The 20,405-nt window shown below is 37.2% G+C and overlaps 1 protein-coding gene across 1 annotated transcript in view; it reads left to right on the forward strand.

The window, feature by feature from the left end:
• The window catches only part of LOC145684334 (VPS9 domain-containing protein 1-like), an 86,328-nt gene that overhangs the window by 40,106 nt on the left and 25,817 nt on the right, over positions 1–20,405 (forward strand). The window contains exons 5-6 of the mRNA XM_081756537.1: positions 5,606–5,837; positions 17,541–18,094. Coding sequence (XP_081612663.1) covers positions 5,606–5,837; positions 17,541–18,094 — 786 coding nt within the window. The remainder of the gene's footprint in view (positions 1–5,605; positions 5,838–17,540; positions 18,095–20,405) is intronic.

Genomic DNA, 20,405 nt, shown 5'->3' on the forward strand with positions numbered 1-20,405 from the left:
TCCAATGTACCCCTAAAAAATGTAGTAAAGAAATAACGGCAATTTAAAAAAAATCAATTAGAACTGAACGATCTACGCATAATTTGCAATCGAACAGTGAAAACGGTATCTTTTTAGAGCCTATGATTATCGAGAATTCACTGTCAAAAGGATTGGCCACAAACATATCAAATTTTCTTGACCACAAACATAACCTGACATATTAATATATAGATATTTCTTTTTCTGTATGTTTATGAAGGGAGGGAGTTCAAATTTGACTTAATTTTTTTGTTTCTTTTAGAAATTTTACTTGTAAGAAAATACTAATTAAGGTGCGTTTGATAAGAATGATTAAATTTAAGGTTTGTTTTAAGCTTTGGGACTGTAGGGAGATGAAACCTATTTTTTTAAAGTATAATCTTTACAGTTGCTTTTTTTTTTTTTTTTTTTTTTTTAATCATCCGAGACCAGAACTCTCACCGGTACTAAAACACGGATCAAGCACTTTGAAAACACGCGTGTTATAGTAGCCTCACTCTATAGGTAGCCACTTGCTCACAAAGGGAAGCCGCCCTCGTGTGCGGTGTCTTTTCATACTGTCCTGTTTGGGTTTCCTCTCCACTGAAAACTGACTGACGGGCAATAAACTGAACCCAAATTTTTGTCAATGATCCTTTTTCTTTCCTTCTTTCTGTTAAAAGGAAAACAGTTTGAGATAGATACACTCTCGAGTTGAATGCTTGAACACACACACTGGAGGGAAAGAGAGGGAGAGAGAAAAGGAGGCAAGGGAAAGGAAGGTATGGCAACGTTTAGCTTTTTCTTCTTCCAAAGGGACCACAAACTTTATGACGACTTCTTTGTGCTAAATTCAAAGTCTCCCGACTGGCTATCGACTGGGCGCGTTTTCTATAACCATTTGCTAACGACAGGGTATTTGGGCAGGATTGAAGTTTCACGCTAACATAGTTCCATTATCATCATTTTTTTATTCATTCATTTGCATTACCATGACACCTCCTGCATTACAGAAAGAAATTTGAAACTTTATTGTATGCTGGCCTTCGTGCAGCGACAAAATAGTGCGTGTATCAAACAGAACTTTACAATTTTGAAAAATCATATTGATTTAGCTTACAGACGTGGTTTAGGTGTCATTTTGTAGCAAAATGTGCCGGTTTTTTTTTTTTTTAACCTTATACCTAAAGAAAAAATGAAATGAAATCTTTGAGTTTTACGTCCCACGGTTATGCCGGTTAGACTAAAGGAGACGGTGATGATGAGAGATAAGTGAAATGGTGGAATGAAGAAAGTGGGAGGAAACGGGAGAACCCCGAGAAAACCCACGAGCGCGGTGTTTGTCCACCACAAAGTTCACTTGGCGGGGGCTGGGATCGAACCCGGGACCCCAAGCACCAGAGGTGAACGCTCTACCACTGAGCCACCGCCCCCCCCCCTTATACCTAAAGAAATTCAATGTGGTTTGCATTGATGATGCTAGCACACATCCCATTTGAAGTCGATTACCTGCAGCATATCAGGTGTGACTTGTTTAATTGCGAGGTAGATTATAGCTCTGAGCTTCTGGTAGAGAAGCGGGTAAGGATGGAATAAACGTGGTATCCTTGATGAATCCCCAAAAAGAAGAAATCAAGAGGTGTCAGGTGCGGTGAACGTGAGGACCATGCAATTGTCCCCCCCTCCCCCCTCGGCCGTTTCATTTACCTGGACCAGTAAATACAGCCATCTTTGCCCCCAGCTGCCGCTAGTAGCGCTTGCAGGTGGTTTGTTTCTGAACTAGTGTACTACGTGAGTCAAAATTTGATGTGTTTTGCTACAAAAAAATGACACCAAAACGATGTCTGTGAGATAAATGAATAAATCAATATGAGTTTCCAAAGTTTTTTTTTTTTTTTTATACATCCTGTATTTATAAATTTCCTATGCAAAGAATAAGAATTCACCAGTTTCAAAGCATAATTCGACGAGATTTTTTTTTTTTTATCTCGGTCATCAATATTTGAGTTATTTTTTACCAGGGAAAGAGTTCCAGTTGAATAAAGAGGTGAAACTTGAGTTACTGAGATGGTTTAGACTGAACTGATCATAACTTCTGAAGAGAGAGAGAAAATGAAACAGAAAAGAGCGGTGGAAAGATGCATTGACAATTGGCGGAAAGAGTTTAAACGCAGAATTCAATTTTAAACTCCTCTCTGTATTTATTTATTTATTTATTTGTAAATTTATTTTGTTTGTTTATTGTAGTTAAGCGTCTCTTTTCAGCACCGAGAGAGAGGGGTCACGGTGGCGGCGCAGTAATAGAGCGCTCACCTCTGTTACGGGGATCGCTGATTCGATCCCCGGTCAAGTAAGTTTGTGGTGAACATCATCGTGTCTGTGGGTTTTCTCGGAATATTCCCGTTTCCTTCGACACTTTCATTCCACCAATTGTTCCATTATCATTCATTTACCTTACTCATTATCTCCCTTAGCCTAAAGGGCATAATCGTGAGACGTTAAATTTTTTAAAAAATCAAGATTTTTTCAGCACCGAGACTAAATGAGATGCAGATTTACATTTTAAGGTAGAATCCGAACCACCGTAATGCGTACAAGGTCAGGTTGGATTGATTTAAATCAAATTCCGAAATTTAAGGAAAAAATAAGTAAAATCCCGTTTCTCTTACGTTATTTCGATTATGGAAGGTAATCATAATACAATGAGACGGAAATGTATCTATAGCACAGTATGAAAACGAGAGTTTCATACAGAGAATGATTAGGGAAAATCCCGTTTTGAACGGGTAACGGGACTATCCTGTTTTCTGCTGTTCGTAACATAGGGTTTCTAAATCGTTAACTATTCCATCGGGGAAATCACCATCGACATTTAAGACGAAAATTCTTTTGTGTGCGCGTCTGTTTGTTTTTTTTTCCTAGATAATAGGGGCATATTTAGAGGGGTCCGATCGCCTCCGAACCTTTTTTTTTTTTTTTAAAAAAAAAAACGATTTTATAACTTTATGCGGGATTTATGTATGTCGGGCAGCAAGCTAGTTACGATTTTCTTTAAAAAAAATATGCCCTTGCCAAATATCAGTAAATTTTATGAAAAAAAAGTGTCATGTTTATAAATGTTGCTGTACTTTTTCCTTAATGCTTAAGAAACATTGTTTGGAATTGAAATATGTTTATGATTCGGGATCAATTCAAAATTGAACCCCAATATTTTCACTTAAATGGCATAATTAACGTTTAATACTAATTCCTAATGTTTTTTTCTTAAGTTCGGCACTTGTATTATACGAGGAGAAAGATTTGATTTAAATAAAAAGAAACCGATTTAAATAAAAAAAACTTTTAAAAATGATTTTATTAAAAATCATGATTTTTTCCACCCTGTACAAGGTTCCCACTGGAATCGAAACCGCGACGCTGTGCACCAAAGATGCCAGACGTGCCCAGAAATTTTTATTGGGAGGGTTCCAGTACTCCCAAGTCACGACGTCTATGTAGTATTGAACGGGTATTATTGTACACCCAAAAAGACGATAAGTAAGTGTTAAATACTTCCACCTATATTTTCAGAAAAAAAAATATAGAATTAGACTGTTTTTATAAGAGTACAAATGAAGCATAAGATCAAATTTTCATGCTACATCAATCATTTCCCTGTTAAACAAGTATAGTTTTGTTGAGAAAATGTACAAGTATATGTTTAGTTAGGATTTTTTTCTTTTTTTTTGGGGGGGGAGTCCCGATCTGGTAAATTCCCCCTTCGTCGGTGCGCCACTGAAAGATATGCATGCCATCCGCCACTAGGCCAACGGGGAGGACAGAAATATTAAAATTAAAGCAAATATATTCAGCGTGTTTGTCAACGTACTTATACAGACTATTTTCTGTACATTTGTATACAAAGCATCGTTAGATATTGCATAGCCTTAAAATTTCCGTATGTGTTCGGTATACTTAAACTCATTAGCAGAATCTCAAAAGGCTTTTTGCGCAACTCAAAACCGTCTGCTACAAACCTTTCGACCTGTATTTCTTCCTTATTTAAAACTAGACCCTTGAAACATCTCGCTCATGTCCCGAGTTAATGCTGGGAATCTTGTTACAAAGCCTGTCCTACTTTTGTCCTTTAAATACATCAGAATCCATAGATCTGATTAACTTATCCTTCCATTTGTGATTCTAGCAGCCCCATGGAACGCCTGCTTGGTCTAGCGGCTATCACGCTTGTCTTTGGTGTGCGTGGTCCCGTGTTCGATTCCCGGTGGGGTACAATTGAACAAAATAGTGGTTCGAATTCACTGTAATCAGTAGGTCCACGTCTCCCTTAGGTGCCCAGGCATAATTATAGGACGTTAAACTCAAACAAACCAATCTAGCAGCCCCATCTCTCTCCTAAAATGCTCCTGTTGTCACGCATTTTATTTCAGAGAAATCCAAACACATAGACGATCAAAACTTACCCTTTGGCCAACTTTTTTGTGTTTGTATTTTAAAAATCTTGTATCCAAACTGTTTTTTCTTCCTTCCAAAAGAGATGAGAACATTCATATAAGGTGCCATCAAATGGAAAGGTCCCTTTCAAAATATCCCAACATATGTAACACATGATATGGGGGAATAATGAGAGAAGCGCTTAGTCATCAGCCCTCGCGCTAACAATGTGCATGCACTGATGCCCCGCTGCAGGAATGTCACACACACACATACGGGTATACATAGCACACAAAGAAACTATCTCATGCTAGACATACGTTCGGATATTTTGAAATGGCACCTTATATTATTTTCATGCCATCTGCTTGGCTGGAAGTTATGTTGTATACTAATAATAATACTTGATATACAGGTATATTAATTAATCAGAGCAAGTCAAAATGATGAACCCGATTTCGCAGATTTATTTTGCAAAATCTAATAAACATGTTATTGTGAGACATGTGCCAAAAAAGTTTAACTGTCAAAGTCTGCTTAAAACATATCACAAGTGTTCTGTGTGAGTACCTCCATAACACGGCACACATCAAGCCGATAGTCTGTCTCCTGCAAAACCTATGCTCGCTGCTAACTCTTAGCAGTAGAAAGTGGAAACATTGCATGGTAACTAAACTTTGAAAGCTAACCTTCCCAAACGCATGTCTCTCACAATATCATCTGTTTATTAGGTTTCCAGAATAAACTTCTGAAATCAGGTCTTATCATTCTGATGTCACGACAGAAGTTGACATATGTTTAAAATAATTAGTTAAATTTTCCACTTCTTGCGTTCTGCTGTAATTTTCCTAAAGTGTTTCGGCAGTTTCTTCTGCCATCTTTGTTACGTTTGGAGTTCGTACTGGAAAATCATTCATTTTTCAAAATACCATCCTGCACTTTCTTATGTACATCATTAAAGAAGCATGGGGTCATAAATCCAACAAAAGGAGTACAATACTTTGTGAAAACTTAAAAACGAGAAACTACATGTTCATTAAAAATCATGAGATGGTAATTTAGTTAGTAAATTACTGCTTAATAATAGCAAATTGGTACATTTAGTTAGTTTTAATTGTAAGATAGCTCTCAAGTAATGACGTTGAGAAACTGATATGATAAATGAATATTTCAGATGATGCATCACTTGATGATTCTCCAATGGCTCAATTGAGGAAAGATAATCGATTGTTGATAGCCAGATATGCAACGAGGCTAAAGAACGCACCTCGACATGCCAGACCAAACTTACAATTGGAGCTTCAGCGTCGATTAATCGAAAACACTGCCATTGCTCGGCAGCGGCAAGAAGTGTGGAAACAGAAACAAAAAGGTCTAGAGGATCGATGCAAGGAGATAGCCGAACAGTGAGTATCTCAAAATTACAGATAAATGTATTTTTTTAAAACTAAAGTGTAGATGCGAGGGGCGTTTAAATCAATCCAGGATTTTTTTTTTTTTTTTTTTTAAATCAAGGAATGGAAACTGCATTTATTTTTCCACATATACACATGTTACAGTTACACATTCATCCCAGCGTTTAATAATGCTTGAAAGGCTTCGGCATAGAAAGAACTGACAATACCTCTGAACCGTTCCAGAACAGGCTTCTGCATAAAGATAACTGCCAGTACCTGTGAATCGTTCTAGAACAGACTTTGGCATAGAAAAAGCTGCCAGTACCTGAGAACTGTTCTAGAACAGCCTGCCTTACTTCGTTATCAGTGTAGAAACATTTTCTCATATATGCTGATGTGATCCAGGCAGGGTTGAAAAAAAACATGTTTTTTTTAAAAAAAATCATAAAAAACGTTTTTTATGTTTAAAACATGTTTAAAACGTTTATTTTGTTTAAAACAATAATCTACATAAGCATATATATTACATTTTTACACTCTTATAGGGCCCACTCACGGTCCACGGTTTGCGCAAACATCATGTTTGTGCAAACATCGTGTTTGCGCAAACACTCGGCCACACACGATACAACTGTTTGCACAAACTTCAGTTCAATTTTGAGTTTAATCGCGTAAGCATGTCCACTGAAGCAGCTTGTTTAACGTTAATGTATAGTAGGCTATATAAATAACACCTACCCTCAGTGGCGGAACTTGAAAATCAGCCCTCCCCCCACACACACAGATACAGAAAAACCTTGCCAGGACTTATTAGGACCTATAAAACAATTTAAGCATTTCATGTTTCTTTCCAGCACAGACATTCAAAGTCAGGCAACGAATGACACCATGTAAACACGAGTAACTACATGTAATAATCAGAATATTACCGCTACTTTGAATTAGGACTATTTACTATTGTTTAAAACTGAATATAATATATGTGAATGGAGTTTTCATGATTGTTACACTGTTATAATTCAACGAGGATATGTATGTGTACACGGCTGATTGACAGTGACAGTTCTGGAAAAATATTATGTTGCTTATTTTCCTAATGATCTTTTGATTACGAGTTACATACGCATATACTGTTGTGAAATCTAATTTGATTTCAAATAAATTTTGTAATATAATAAATTTACCTCAGACTTGTAGCCAAACGGACTGTAACTGTTCCGAAAGTAGTTCTAAACTTACTCAGAAAAATAAAGATATCTTTTCCCCCCAACTTTGATCACATCAGGAATGACAAAATCAGGTGTTATACCCGCTCAAAACCAATAATCTTAGGGTAAAATAGTGCGTATAGTTTTCAACGGAAGTAACAAAAATTATTTTTCTTGATTGCGATTTCATGTCTGACTAAAATAAAACACATATAATCAGGGCCTCCTTACGTCTTGGGCCTCCCTGCCGTTGCAGAGGCAGTAGCTCCGCCACTGCCTACCCTACAGTATTTTTTTTTTTTTTCGTAAGATTGCTCTAATTTAGACTTTAGTCTGGCAATGTCAGCTTATGACCTTTGTCTGACCAAGTTTTTCACCCTGTCAGATGTTATTGGGTACTAGAGTAGACGAAATTTGTCGCTTGGTGTTGGTGAGCTCATTGCTTGATGAAATGACAAAGCGACTGTTTGTAACAAGCTGCTTGCAAAATGGGTCTGCAGTCATTCAGTCAAGGATTTTTTTTTATCTTATCAACTAGAACACAAAACCTTTTGTACGAATGCAACAAAACTCCGCGTGCTGCTATGCTCAGTGGAGGTATGATCGGTGGCGTTGGGCGCTGGAAAATGCCTGTTACGTGATGCCATGCAGATTATCAATCATGTCATTGCTGGAACTCCCGCGCTTCGGTGTTGATCCCACCCCCCTTCGGCCCCACCGACGGCCGCGAAGGCGCGAACTCCAGAAACTATTGAAGTTAGCAGCACAACGACTGTTGTTACCAACATGCACGTTTAAAATGGTGCGGTGTGAAGAATGAAGACTATGTCTTTTTTTTTTTTTCTGGTTGAGAACAAGGTCACAAATGAAAATATCTATCATAACATATGCACAAATTTACCACTACTTATATTAAATGAAAGTGTTTCTTCCACATCAATTATTTCATCCAAGGTCGAAATACCGGATAATTGCATTTCCTGGTCTCTCAGAAAGTCCATATGGGAAAAATACCACAACGAGGGTACATACACGTCATCTGTTCCACTTCCAGATCTTGTACTTGCATTTATCTTCTTTAGTTCTCTTCGGTATACAGAACGAAGTGAATTGATTTTATTCCTCACTGACTCTCTGTCCGCCGTTTGATCTATTTCCTTCATTTTATTCACTAACTTCTCATATGCCGCATTTTTCAAATTCCTGTTTTTATAATCTTCACTCTTTACCTTCCACAGTTCAGGTAAATTTCTATAAAGGTCAATAAATTCTCGCCAGAATTCTTGATTCCTATTCATTGACGCCATAGCGCAAGAAATAATCGTCTGTACACTAGGATTCCTACTCGGAAATAAAGCTCGTGTTTGCACAAACATGCCCATACACGGTCCACGTGTTTGCGCAAACATCATGTTCGTGTAAACAATTTTCGAACGAGTTCGATGTGGAAAATGTTTGCACAAACGTTTGCACAAACAGTTCATACATCGCCACACACGATCAAACTGTTTGCACAAACAGCCTTGTTTGCGCAAACCATGGACCGTGAGTGGGCCTCTTTAGGTACTGCTTGCCATCTATATTCAACCGCTAGATCAAATTTCGGGAACTTCCCTAATCTCGATCCGCCCAAATGTTCAATTCCGGAGAAAAAATCGGGATTTTCCCGATCTCCGTTCACAGAATATGTAGTTTAGTTTCTTTGTGTTACGTTCTACTGGTCGTCTGCATTCTTCATCTTTAAACTCCCATTGACGCAACTGCTGTGTCAGGGCTTTAAACCTCAATGGCTCAGTCTTAAACCTCAAATTAAGGCTGGAAGATGGTTTTGGTACTAATTTATTCCTCAAAGATGCAACTTTCCTGGTGTGCATTTTATGTATGTGGGAGGAGGGTAAATATCGTGGTTTTTTGTTTTGTTTTCAACAGTTTTTGGGGGGCCGTTCCCCCTCTTGGGGGATAGATTCATAAAAATTGTTACATGAAGCAATGAAGTAGGTTACTACATGGTAATATCGTGTATTTGTACCAGGGTTGGCTGGTTTAAACCAAAAAACGAAAAATGTTCCTAAAAGTGTAAGTGGTTGTAAAATCTTGATGAACACACGTTTGTGGGTTATCACGTTTCACTCCCGTATATTATTCCTATTATATTCAGACCTAAATTCCCCATTCATTACTCAAAAAGATTATACTGCATAAGCAACTTGTATATATATATATATATATATATATATATATATATATATATATATATATATATATATATATATATATATATATATATATATAAAGTTTATAAATGTTTCTTTTGTGATTTTTTTGTAGTTGTTATTATTGTTTTTATTTAATTGCAATCAAAGAAAAATTCTAAATATTGTTTCGTTTCAATGTTTACTATTGATAAAATACATCGAAATGCCGTACTTTTTGTGTGGGGGAGGGGGGGTCAGACCCCACGAGAGACATTTAGTGAAATGAGAAGTCTCTTTGGTATTTATTTATGTATAAATGAGTCTGAGCCAAAGTGGACTCAAATAATTCGAATCTTTATTCACTTTTCTTACTAATATGCAAATTAAGTCGTTGTATTTCTTTAATTTGTACCAATAAAAGTTGCTGTTAACTAACTCGAACTAAATTAGTTCTTCTGTACTGCGTAGTACTTTGAAATTGTCCATATGTAATTCTGTATAATGGTTTCACTTGTGCAACTGTTTATCTTTTTGTCCTTCTGAAATGACTCTTGACAGTTATATTAAGAAGCATGTAAAGATGAGTACAACGTATTTTTATCAGGATTCCTTCGTGAGTGAGTCGGCAGACGTATCGCATTTGTGGCCAATTAGTCCTGGTTCCGAGTTCAAATGGAGGACAATTTCTCTCGGATATAACTCGAGAAACGATTTTTATTCCGCTTTAAGCTTATGTGATCCCTTCCAGCATAAACCCGGTAGTTGCATAATAACATCAAGGCGAAACGAACTTATTTCTGTCCATATATGATATGAATATATAGAGCAAATTATTTAAACCAAAAGAACCTGGTTTAAACCAAAAAAACGGTTTTTTGTTTTTTCAATAAAAACCATGGTTTTTGCCAACCCTGATTTGTACTTCTTGCTTATTATGGGGAGCAGGGAGGGGACAAAGTTAGCCAATTTTTGGAGTTTCAGTTTTTTGACGTAAATTACATTTATTTTACAACAAACATCAATAGCTCAGTCCTTAATTAAGCTAGAAAGGTGATTTGGTACTAAAGTATTTTTGAGAGATAAAGCTTTCCGTCACTTGCATTTTATGTATATACGGGGTACGTATGTACGGCCGAGAGAGGGAGGATGAAGTATTTTTTTTTCATCAATTTTTTTTTCATCAGGTTTTGGCGGGTATTCCTCCCCTCTGTGTGGTACATCCATAAAAATTGGTATGTGAAGCAATGAAGTAGTCCCCTATATGATAGTAACCTGTATGTGTACTTGTTGTTTATAGAGGAAGAGGGGGTCAAATTTGGTTAATTTACATTTATTTTCGGGACGGTCCCGTATAACACAAGATATATTTCACTGAAGTGGTCTAGAAGCATAATTCTTGTTCGTATATATGATGGTGCAGCAAAAATGATTTGCATATAGACGTGGTACTATAGTGGGGGAGGGGAGAGAATGTCTAATTCAATGAATGTTTTTCTGCGCATATTTTTTTAAAAAATATTTCCTACATAAAACGAATTCATTACGCAATGGCAGCAATGGCTACCATTTCTTATATTATTGTCACAATTATGTGGCCTACACATTAGCATCATTTTGTCAGCGCAGGTAACTGCAAGGGTTGCCAGGGCCCCGCAAAGTCAATATTTTCATATTTTTAATGATATTTTATGTCTGTTCTTTTTCTATGAATACGGCGGGAATTTCACGCATATTATCTCGTTGGAATTTGTGGTCTATAAGCTTTTCAATGGTGTATATCTCATGAAATGTTCAAATACTTCACTTGAACTTCTGTTGGTTTAGTTATAAGCACACTGATGTGCAGAATTTCGTTCAGTAATTGCTGTTATAATAAGAATATAACTCTGCTTGTAATTTACTCCATGCACAAACCCTGCGGAGGATGGGTTGTTTGTTAGAAAATTAAATTAGCTTCTTCAATCTGATATTTTAGTTGTTTTAAACATGTCCAACCAGCATCGAAAAAAAACACGTTTAAAACAATTTGTTTAAAACGTTTAAAACAAACTGAATAAAACAACAGCCCTCGTTTTAAACATGTTTTAAACACTTGTTTTAAACATTTTGTTTTAAACATATCAACCCTGGATCCAGGATGTAGTGATCTTTGTTAGAACGGTCCTCGAATTCAGTGTAGATTTCAATTCTTCTGTGCTAGTCTGAAGCGGAAAACTATTTTGGAATCCAGTGTGCACTTACTTTTGAGAACATCAAATGGACATGAATCATTGTGTTTTGTTCTTAACGAATGCTATTTCTTTACAGGTTATGCAACGATTGTCAATGATAAGCTGTTCATCGCACTAAATGTTTGCAGGAATGACTACTGTGGGCTATGATCCCCCATGTCAATGATAAGCTGTTCATCGCACTAAATGTTTGCAGGAATGACTACTGTGGGCTATGATCCCCCATGTCAATGATAAGCTGTTCATCGCACTAAATGTTTGCAGGAATTACTACTGTGGGCTAAGATCCCCCATGTCCAGCCCTGGCCACGGCGAGCAGATAGTGGAAACTCTCCTCGTGAGCGCTCACGAGCATTCTACGTGCAAATACCATTGTTCGTGCTTCGTGAATCTTCGGGTTCCGTCCTTCGAGGAGCGGAAGTGTTGTCAACCTTGGCGGTAATCACTAGCCCACCAAATAAAAAAAAAAAAGTATGTATGGTAACTGATTGCCATGTAGTGTAAAGTGTTTTTTACAATGTGGTAACCGTTAACTATAGACAACACAAACTTGTAACAGCAATCAAATGATAAACTATGTACGTTCCTTTTCTTCTTTTTTCTTTCCTTTTGTTAAAAAAGGATGTGGTGGAATCAAACCAACGCTTACATTTATAAAAATTTGCTAGTTTGCCCAATGGAAAACCGGTTTTCAAGATATATATTATCAAGTTCTTAATCCGAGTGTGGGTATGTTGTTTCGCTTTTTAGGAAAAGAGATAATCTGTTGATACAAAAAAAAAAAAAAAAAAAATACTGTAGCACTTGTTTGTAATTATCTAAGTATTATCTCCAGAAAATTAGCTTATGAATGTATGTGTGTACGAATAGGCTTAGCAAGGGGTTGGTTGTGGAGATTAGAAGCCACTATTACACCATCAATAGGAAGAATAATATTTCTTACTCCACTTTTAAAGTTACTTTGATCGCAAAGAATCAAACAAAATATTAAGAGAGCCAAAGAGATTTTCCATTTTTAAGAGTGACCATTAGTGACTACCATTAGTGTTTTTTTTTTTTTTTTAACAAGGAGTGTCTTTTTAATAATGAAAAACATGTTGTGCCTGGCTGGTTGCTTGCCGGTGGCTTGTGAAAAGTGAAAAAGAATGTTAAATCATATCAACGACTGAAGCTACACGCTTGTCTTTCTTCGATAGATACTGATTGATTTTGAAAGTCACAATGTTGTAGGGCTACTGTAACAGCGTAAAATCGGAAGGAAACGTTCCAACTGAATGATACGAACAATTATTCCCAATATCTTGAACATGAAACGTGGGTTGCACGGATAACGCTTAAAGTGGGCTGGACTGCACTGGAATTTCCTTCCGGCAAATTAGTGTTTGGTCGGAACTCAGTTCTTCTGTGTAATTGTCTCTTAACAACATTTGAACATTTCTTTTAGATAATAATAACAAACTAACTAACTAACTATATGCCCTATGGAACCCGAAGGTTCAATGCCGCGTTTACAAAATATTTCCACTAACTTCTGTCCTTAGCCAACTGGATCCAGTTTCTACTCTGTACTCTTATTTCTGCAAGATCCATCTTAATATTGTCTTTCCATCTACGCCTAGGTCTTCCTACTGGTCTTCTTCCAATTGGGTTTTCAGTTAAAATTATGAAAGCGTTTCTAATTTCTTCCATTCTGGCTACATGGCCTGCCCACCTGAGCCTTCTACACCTAATGACCCTAACAATGTTAGGTGAGCGGTATAAACTATGCAATTCCTCATTATGAATTTTCTCCAATACCCATTTTCATCCCTCTTTGGTCCGAAAATAATAATAATAATAATAATAATAATAATAATAATAATAATAATAATAATAATAATAATAATAATAATAATAATAATAATAATACTACTACTACTACTACTACTACTACTACTACTACTACTACTACTACTACTACTACTACTACTACTACTACTACTACTACTACTACTACTACTACTACTACTACTACTACTACTACTACTACTAATAATAATAATAATAATAATAATAATAATGATAATAATTATTATTATTATTTTCAATCTCCCGTCGTTCTGCTATCAATCTAGGAACGAAAGGCGTTTACAACTGAGCAAACGTGAAGCGAGTGACAACTTACAGACCGAGTGATAATGTAATACAACGTCACGAATTGTGTAAGCAAGCTAAAAAGGTGTGAAACAATTCGTTTCCGATTTTTGCAGTCGTTTTTACGTCTGTAAGCTGACATGTTTAATATTAGTTTCTTTCTTTCTTGTTCATTTGTTAGTTACTTCAACGCTAACTGTAACCTCTATCATGCGTCTTCCTCGACCAAAAAACGTACCAATTTTATTTCCTGCAGTGTTTTCGCGTCATTGCTTTCGAAATGGGGAGGGGGAGGGGGGGAGCACACTTGCACATTTCACGCTTGCGTCTGCTCAATGCTTCAACATCGTGCGAATTTCTGACCAGGCTTGGCCGTAGGCTTTTTGCCATCATGTGTGGTTGGCAACACTTATCGGATGCAGTGGAAGGGGCGAAGCTACCACCATCTGTGTTCACCTGCTCTTTTCTTCGCTCGTGCTCGCTCGCGCTTCGGCTCCGGGAGCCAATTCATGGACAGGCCTGCCCATGTCAATGATAAGTTGTTCATCGCACTAAATGTTTGCAGCAATTACTACTGTGGGCTAAGATCCCCCATGTCAATGATAAGCTGTTCATCGCACTAAATGTTTGCAGGAATGACTACTGTGGGCTAAGATCCCCCATGTCAATGATAAGCTGTTCATCGCACTAAATGTTTGCAGGAATGACTACTGTGGACTAAGATCCCCCATGTCAATGATAAGTTGTTCATCGCACTAAATGTTTGCAGGAATGACTACTGTGGGCTAAGATCCCCCATGTCAATGATAAGTTGTTCATCGCACTAAATGTTTGCAGGAATTACTACTGTGGACTAAGATCCCCCATGTCAATGATAAGTTGTTCATCGCACTAAATGTTTGCAGCAATTACTACTGTGGGCTAAGATCCCCCATGTCAATGATAAACTGTTCATCGCACTAAATGTTTGCAGGAATTACTACTGTGGGCTAAGATCCCCATGTCAATGATAAGTTGTTCATCGCACTAAATGTTTGCAGGAATGACTACTGTGGGCTAAGATCCCCCATGTCAATGATAAACTGTTCATCGCACTAAATGTTTGCAGGAATTACTACTGTGGACTAAGATCCCCCATGTCAATGATAAGTTGTTCGTCGCACTAAACGTTTGCAGGAATGACTACTGTGGGCTAAGATCCCCCATGTCAATGATAAACTGTTCATCGCACTAAATGTTTGCAGGAATGACTACTGTGGGCTAAGATCCCCCATGTCAATGATAAACTGTTCATCGCACTAAATGTTTGCAGGAATGACTACTGTGGGCTAAGATCCCCCATGTCAATGATAAACTGTTCATCGCACTAAATGTTTGCAGGAATTACTACTGTGGGCTAAGGTACCCATGTCAATGATAAGTTGTTCGTCGCACTAAATGTTTGCAGGAATGACTACTGTGGGCTGAGATCCCCCATGTCAATGATAAACTGTTCCTCACACTGAATGTTTGCAGGAATGACTACTATGAGCTGGGATCCACCAGGATTGGGATTATCAGTGACAGACGCACGACTTTCTTCAAAGCACTTGAACCATCGATTGAGTGTCTCATCACCGTATTGTGATTGAAGTTTCCTGTAAATTCCAGCTGGTTTTGTTCTCCTTCACTAAAAACTTCATCACTACATGCTGTTCTGTGTACGTGTTCACACTGTTGTCCATTATCTTCAATAATGGTGTCTGGACGGGTGTGCGAAATTAGTACCGCCTACCAGGAACAGGACACCATTGCCATTTTTTACTGCATACGGTACCTCTACTCTGAAGTTCAACTTTAACCTTAAAAAAAGTAGATTGATACGAATGCCCCTCGTAGCTTTATGTGAAAATTGCAGAAAATAAACAGTTTTGAATCGGTATTCTTTCTTCATATTACTAAGTAGTCTGCCTATCGGCAGGTACTGGGAATAATAAGGATTTTTTTTTTTCCTATCAGCTTCCTCTTCTAACTCCTAATATTTTCTTCTACTTTTCAAATTATGGATCAGCTCTGTTCTTCTTCCTATTCCTCGCTTTCCTTTCATCTTTCCTTCTATGGCGGTATAAAGAAAACAATTTCTTCGCAAGATGTGTCCAGTCTAATTGGCCTTTGTACGATCCAATTGGCATTCTTTCACATATGGTTCCTTATTTCACATTTTGTATCATTTCTAAATATAATTTTACGTTAGAATAATTACATTATGAAATATTTACTTAGGGGTAGAAACTGACGTTTTTTGAGTAGCTTATTAAAAATATATTGATAGAAACTGACGTATTTTTAATCAACTTATTAAAAAGATAAGTGAAAAATTTCTAATATCTCTAATTATAATATAAATTTATGTAGAAGGTTAAAGTTAAGTGTGTAAATTACATTAAAGAAAGGAACAGCAGTGCCTAAGAGAGACCCGTACATTGTTAGTATCCACAGGATTCACACATTTTGGTATATACAGAGGAATTGTTAATCTTTATTTCTTTCTAAAAGAAATCACCGTTAAAAAAAACATCCACATAAACAGTCAATTTATCAACAGGTCTTATAAACAGTCACTTTATCAACAAGTCTTATTTCAGAGTCCTAGTGCGGAAAGTGCAGAACTATTTACAGTAATTCGATCTTCAAGTGAGTGATGTAATCGAGTGAATAATACCACAGAATAAGTTATCGAAACCGTTATCGAACAGAAAAGCCCTTACCAGGCATAAGAGAGAGAAATAAGTGATTCATGGCTCAGTGGTAGAGCTTGGGTTCCTTGTTCGATCTCCAACCAATTGTGGTGAACAACATCGTGTTCGTGGGTTTCCTCGGGATAGGTCCGTTTCCTTCCACTTTCTCATTCCACCAGTTGTTCCATCATTGGAAGAAGTATCACGTTTGGTAGTAGTTACATAGAACAGAATTAAATACAAGGTGATTCAAAAAACGGAGACTTTTGAAAATTAAATAATTTCATGAAAATATTTTTTTAAACATCTCATTTAATAGTAAAATTAATGCCATTTTAGAATACACAAAAAGAAATCACAAGCTTCAAATCAGGGGATCTGGGAGGTCATTGAATGTCACCACTTTCGAAATTACACGTTCCCCAAACAATTGGCGTACAGCAGCCATCGATATTCGTGCTGTGTGGGACGTTGATGCATCTTGTTGAAGCCAGGCTGTGTCAATAATGTGTGGAAATCTCTGTAGTTGTTGTACAACAAAAGTTTCAAGCATGGCGACGTAACTATCCGATGTGACTGTAATCGCATAGCCATTCTCGTCCTCAAAAGAATAAGGGCCCATCACACTGTAAACTTTGTTGCTGTGCAATGGACGCTAATGTTGCTCCATGGAATTGTGTTGTGCCCATGGCGTCTTAAATTAAAATGACGGCGGAATTTTCTACGTACCCACTCTACATTGTCATTGTTCTTGTAAAACGTTTTGATCGCGAAAGCACGTTGTGCACCACTCCAAGCATTCATGATAACTAATTGACAGGCTGACGTGCGTTATTCAGTGTTACCAAAATCTCGCTGTTGCCAACACAATTTTCAAAGTTTCCCGTTTCTTTGAATCACCCCGTATATCATCAAAGCTGTTATATGTATTTCCCATCCTTTTTGGTCATAATGACGAACGTTATGATCTTTTCTCATATATACCTATTTTCTCATATATACCTATTTTCTCATATATATCTATTTTGTTAATACTCGTAACTATGTTATGTCTTACTTTATTTTATTTGTTTTCCATTTTTATTTCCAATTGTTTTTGAGAAACATAATCCTCGAATGTTCAACTTAATGTTCCATTTCGTTCTCATCATATGCTTGTGGTATATGTGTATCATAACGTTGTTGTATCATGATGAAATTAATTGGATTCTTCTGTTTTTCCTTTCAGGAAATTTCAAATACGGGAGAAACTCCAGAAAGGAACCATAACAGAAGACGATTTCAAAAAGCAACGAATTTATGCATCTTGCCTGAAATATGAAGAAGAAAACCTTTCCATGAAACTTCTTCGACAGAATCTCCAATTGAAACCAGAAGATACAACCCTTCTGAAGCAAGTTTTAGTTCAAATTCTGAGTGATAGGACTCATCCTATTGGAAGACTTCTGTCACAAATGCAGTATGCTGTTCAAAATAAGATATGTCCCATTATTCAAAGATATCAAAAATGGTTGTGTGGTGATGCTGTAAATAATAGAAACTTCAGTTCATTGCTGACAGTAGATAGTGGAATAGAATCTGTGGAAGCAAGTGATCAACAGTGTACAGAAATCTCAAATCACAATATTAATTACCAAGTTGTGCAGAAAACAATGACTGACAAGAGTGAATTAAGTGGTTTGTTCAGTGCGAACTGTTCGAATAAAGTTGAGGACCCGGAAGATTTCTTTAGCAGAGAAGATGAAGATGCTGTGAGACGGCATGCCAGTGGCATTGTTGAAGGTAAGGATAGTAAATGATTTTTTTAAGTTTCCCGATACCGATGCGGTCAATTAATTAGAAAAAAAAAAAAAAACTTGAGTTGAGTTGATTTTGAGTTTGACGTTCCGTTCAGCAGCAAGGCTATATAACTTACATTGACCTACTAATTGAGTGGAATCTGAACCACATGAGCTCCCGCCGGGAATCGAACCCTGGTCTCCTACGCCAAAGGCGCGTACGCTAACCGCTTAGCCACGAAGGAGCTCAAAAGTTGCATCTTGTTATCACATAACTGTAACGGACCATTCCGTTACTAATCTTGTCCTTTCGTGTTTTCAATTTCACTTGTTGCTCTCTTTGGTTTTCACGTGTAGTCTCTAGTTCGATGCCTGGACGAGTAAGTTTTTATTAGACATCGTATCCGTTGGTTTTCTCGGGATGCTCCCCCAAGTTGACTCAAAGTAGATAATCCAATACTTTTCTTTAAATCATATTCATAGTTAGCTCCAATGCCGGCCAGTTTCCTCCCACTTTTCCATTCTACCAATTCTTCTTCCAATCATTATTCACTTGCTAGATTCACCATCTCCCTTGGCCTAGAGGGCATAAACACGGGACATTCAACTAAAAAATTTAATTTCATTTCATTTTCTATGGTTTTCAAATGAGAAACATCATGCACTTTAGATATACTGACGGTAGTTTCACTGTTTCTATCGCTAGCCTCCTCAGGGTCACTGTGAAGGTGGAACAGAAGCAGAGAAGTTAGAAAAAAAATAACGTCGCTCAGAAAAGGCCACGTTCTGACAGAGAATAAGGCATAAACCATCTGTCTATATGCCTCTCTTTAATGCAGTTAGTTGCGTAAAGCATCTGTCGGGGAAAGGGTAGTGCAGCGATTTCTATCTTAACGAAGACATTTACACGCGTGTTTGTTAACAGTGTGTGAATAGAAGGGAAAGAAGGATAAAGAATAAAAAGATAGGAAAGCACGAGAGGAGATCTTAACTTCGTAAGATTTGAAAGAGGGATTAAAAAAATGAAATCTACAGGAAGAATCCCTAATCGGTCGCGCTGCATGCATAGGCAATTTAGATGGCAAAACTACACTGGAAGAGGTAGCAAAAATCCATGTAAACATGCCTGTAGTAATAATGAAATTATCTGTTATAATTAAAACATATTGTAATCTGTTTGTTATATGGAAATCTGTGTTGTTTGTAATGGGAAGGTGTATTGTTATTGAGGCATGTGTTATTTCTTTAAGCATGCAAGTTGGTAATCATTGTTCATAGCATTACTGATCGTCAACGGTTCGCTGTGGCTGATGCACACCGATGACGACCAGGCCAGGCCATGGACAATGATTACCGATTTCCATGCTTAAAAGAATAATAGATTCCTACTAACCAGACACTTTCCCATTACAGACAACATAGATTATTTGTAAAAATAGCAGATTAACTGTAGGTTTGTGAAATTTGCCATCCCTTTCAGTATAGTTTCACCATGTAAATCGCCTACGCACACAGCATAACCGATTTTTTTTTTTTTTAATCCCTATCTGATAATTATATGTGGTCAATAACGATTACTGCCCTGTAATTGGCTAGAACCTATTAGCCAGTCAGAGACTGGCATTTAATGCGTCATCTGATTGGCTACCGGCATTTTGGTCCTGAAAAAGGTATTCGAGATAGGGTTTAGTGGTATCCGGGTTCTTTCTTGAGGTTATTGATATGCTTTGTAATTTGAATGGCTTGTTTAATTATCCTTCCGTGGTAGTTGTTGCACTTAAGAGGTACTTTGGTATTGTCAAACTGTATTTGGTGTCTCTGTAGAATGGAATGTTCAGCCACAGCGGATTTCTCAATATCACGTTTTTCAACGAACTTAAAAAGTTCGTTAGTGAATTCTGTCTGTGTGTCTGTCTGTGTGTTATTTACGAATTTTTCAATTGTGAGCTCTCCATTCGATAGAACATCAAAAACTATCTGAGAAATTTTTCGCGTCACTCTTACCGTTCCCGAGATATTGGCCAAAATGACCGATTTCCGGAGACTTTAGGAGCCCATATCTCAGGAACCGTAAGTTATAGAGAGATGATATTGGTGTTGATCAATATCTAAGAGGATGGTAAACATTTTCGTACAAAATAACCGGTAGCCACTGTCAAAGTGGCCACCAGCTAATATCGGTATCAAAATGTTTTCCATTCTCTTAGATATTGATTAACACCAATATCATCTCTCTATGACTTACCATCCCCGAGATATTAACCAAAAAGTAGTTTCGATTTCGCGAGATTTAAGGATTCATATCTCCGTAAGTC

The sequence above is a fragment of the Thermobia domestica genome, chromosome 4 (genome assembly GCF_964235325.1).
Source record: "Thermobia domestica chromosome 4, izTheDome1.hap1.1, whole genome shotgun sequence".
Taxonomy (NCBI): Eukaryota; Metazoa; Arthropoda; class Insecta; order Zygentoma; family Lepismatidae; genus Thermobia; species Thermobia domestica.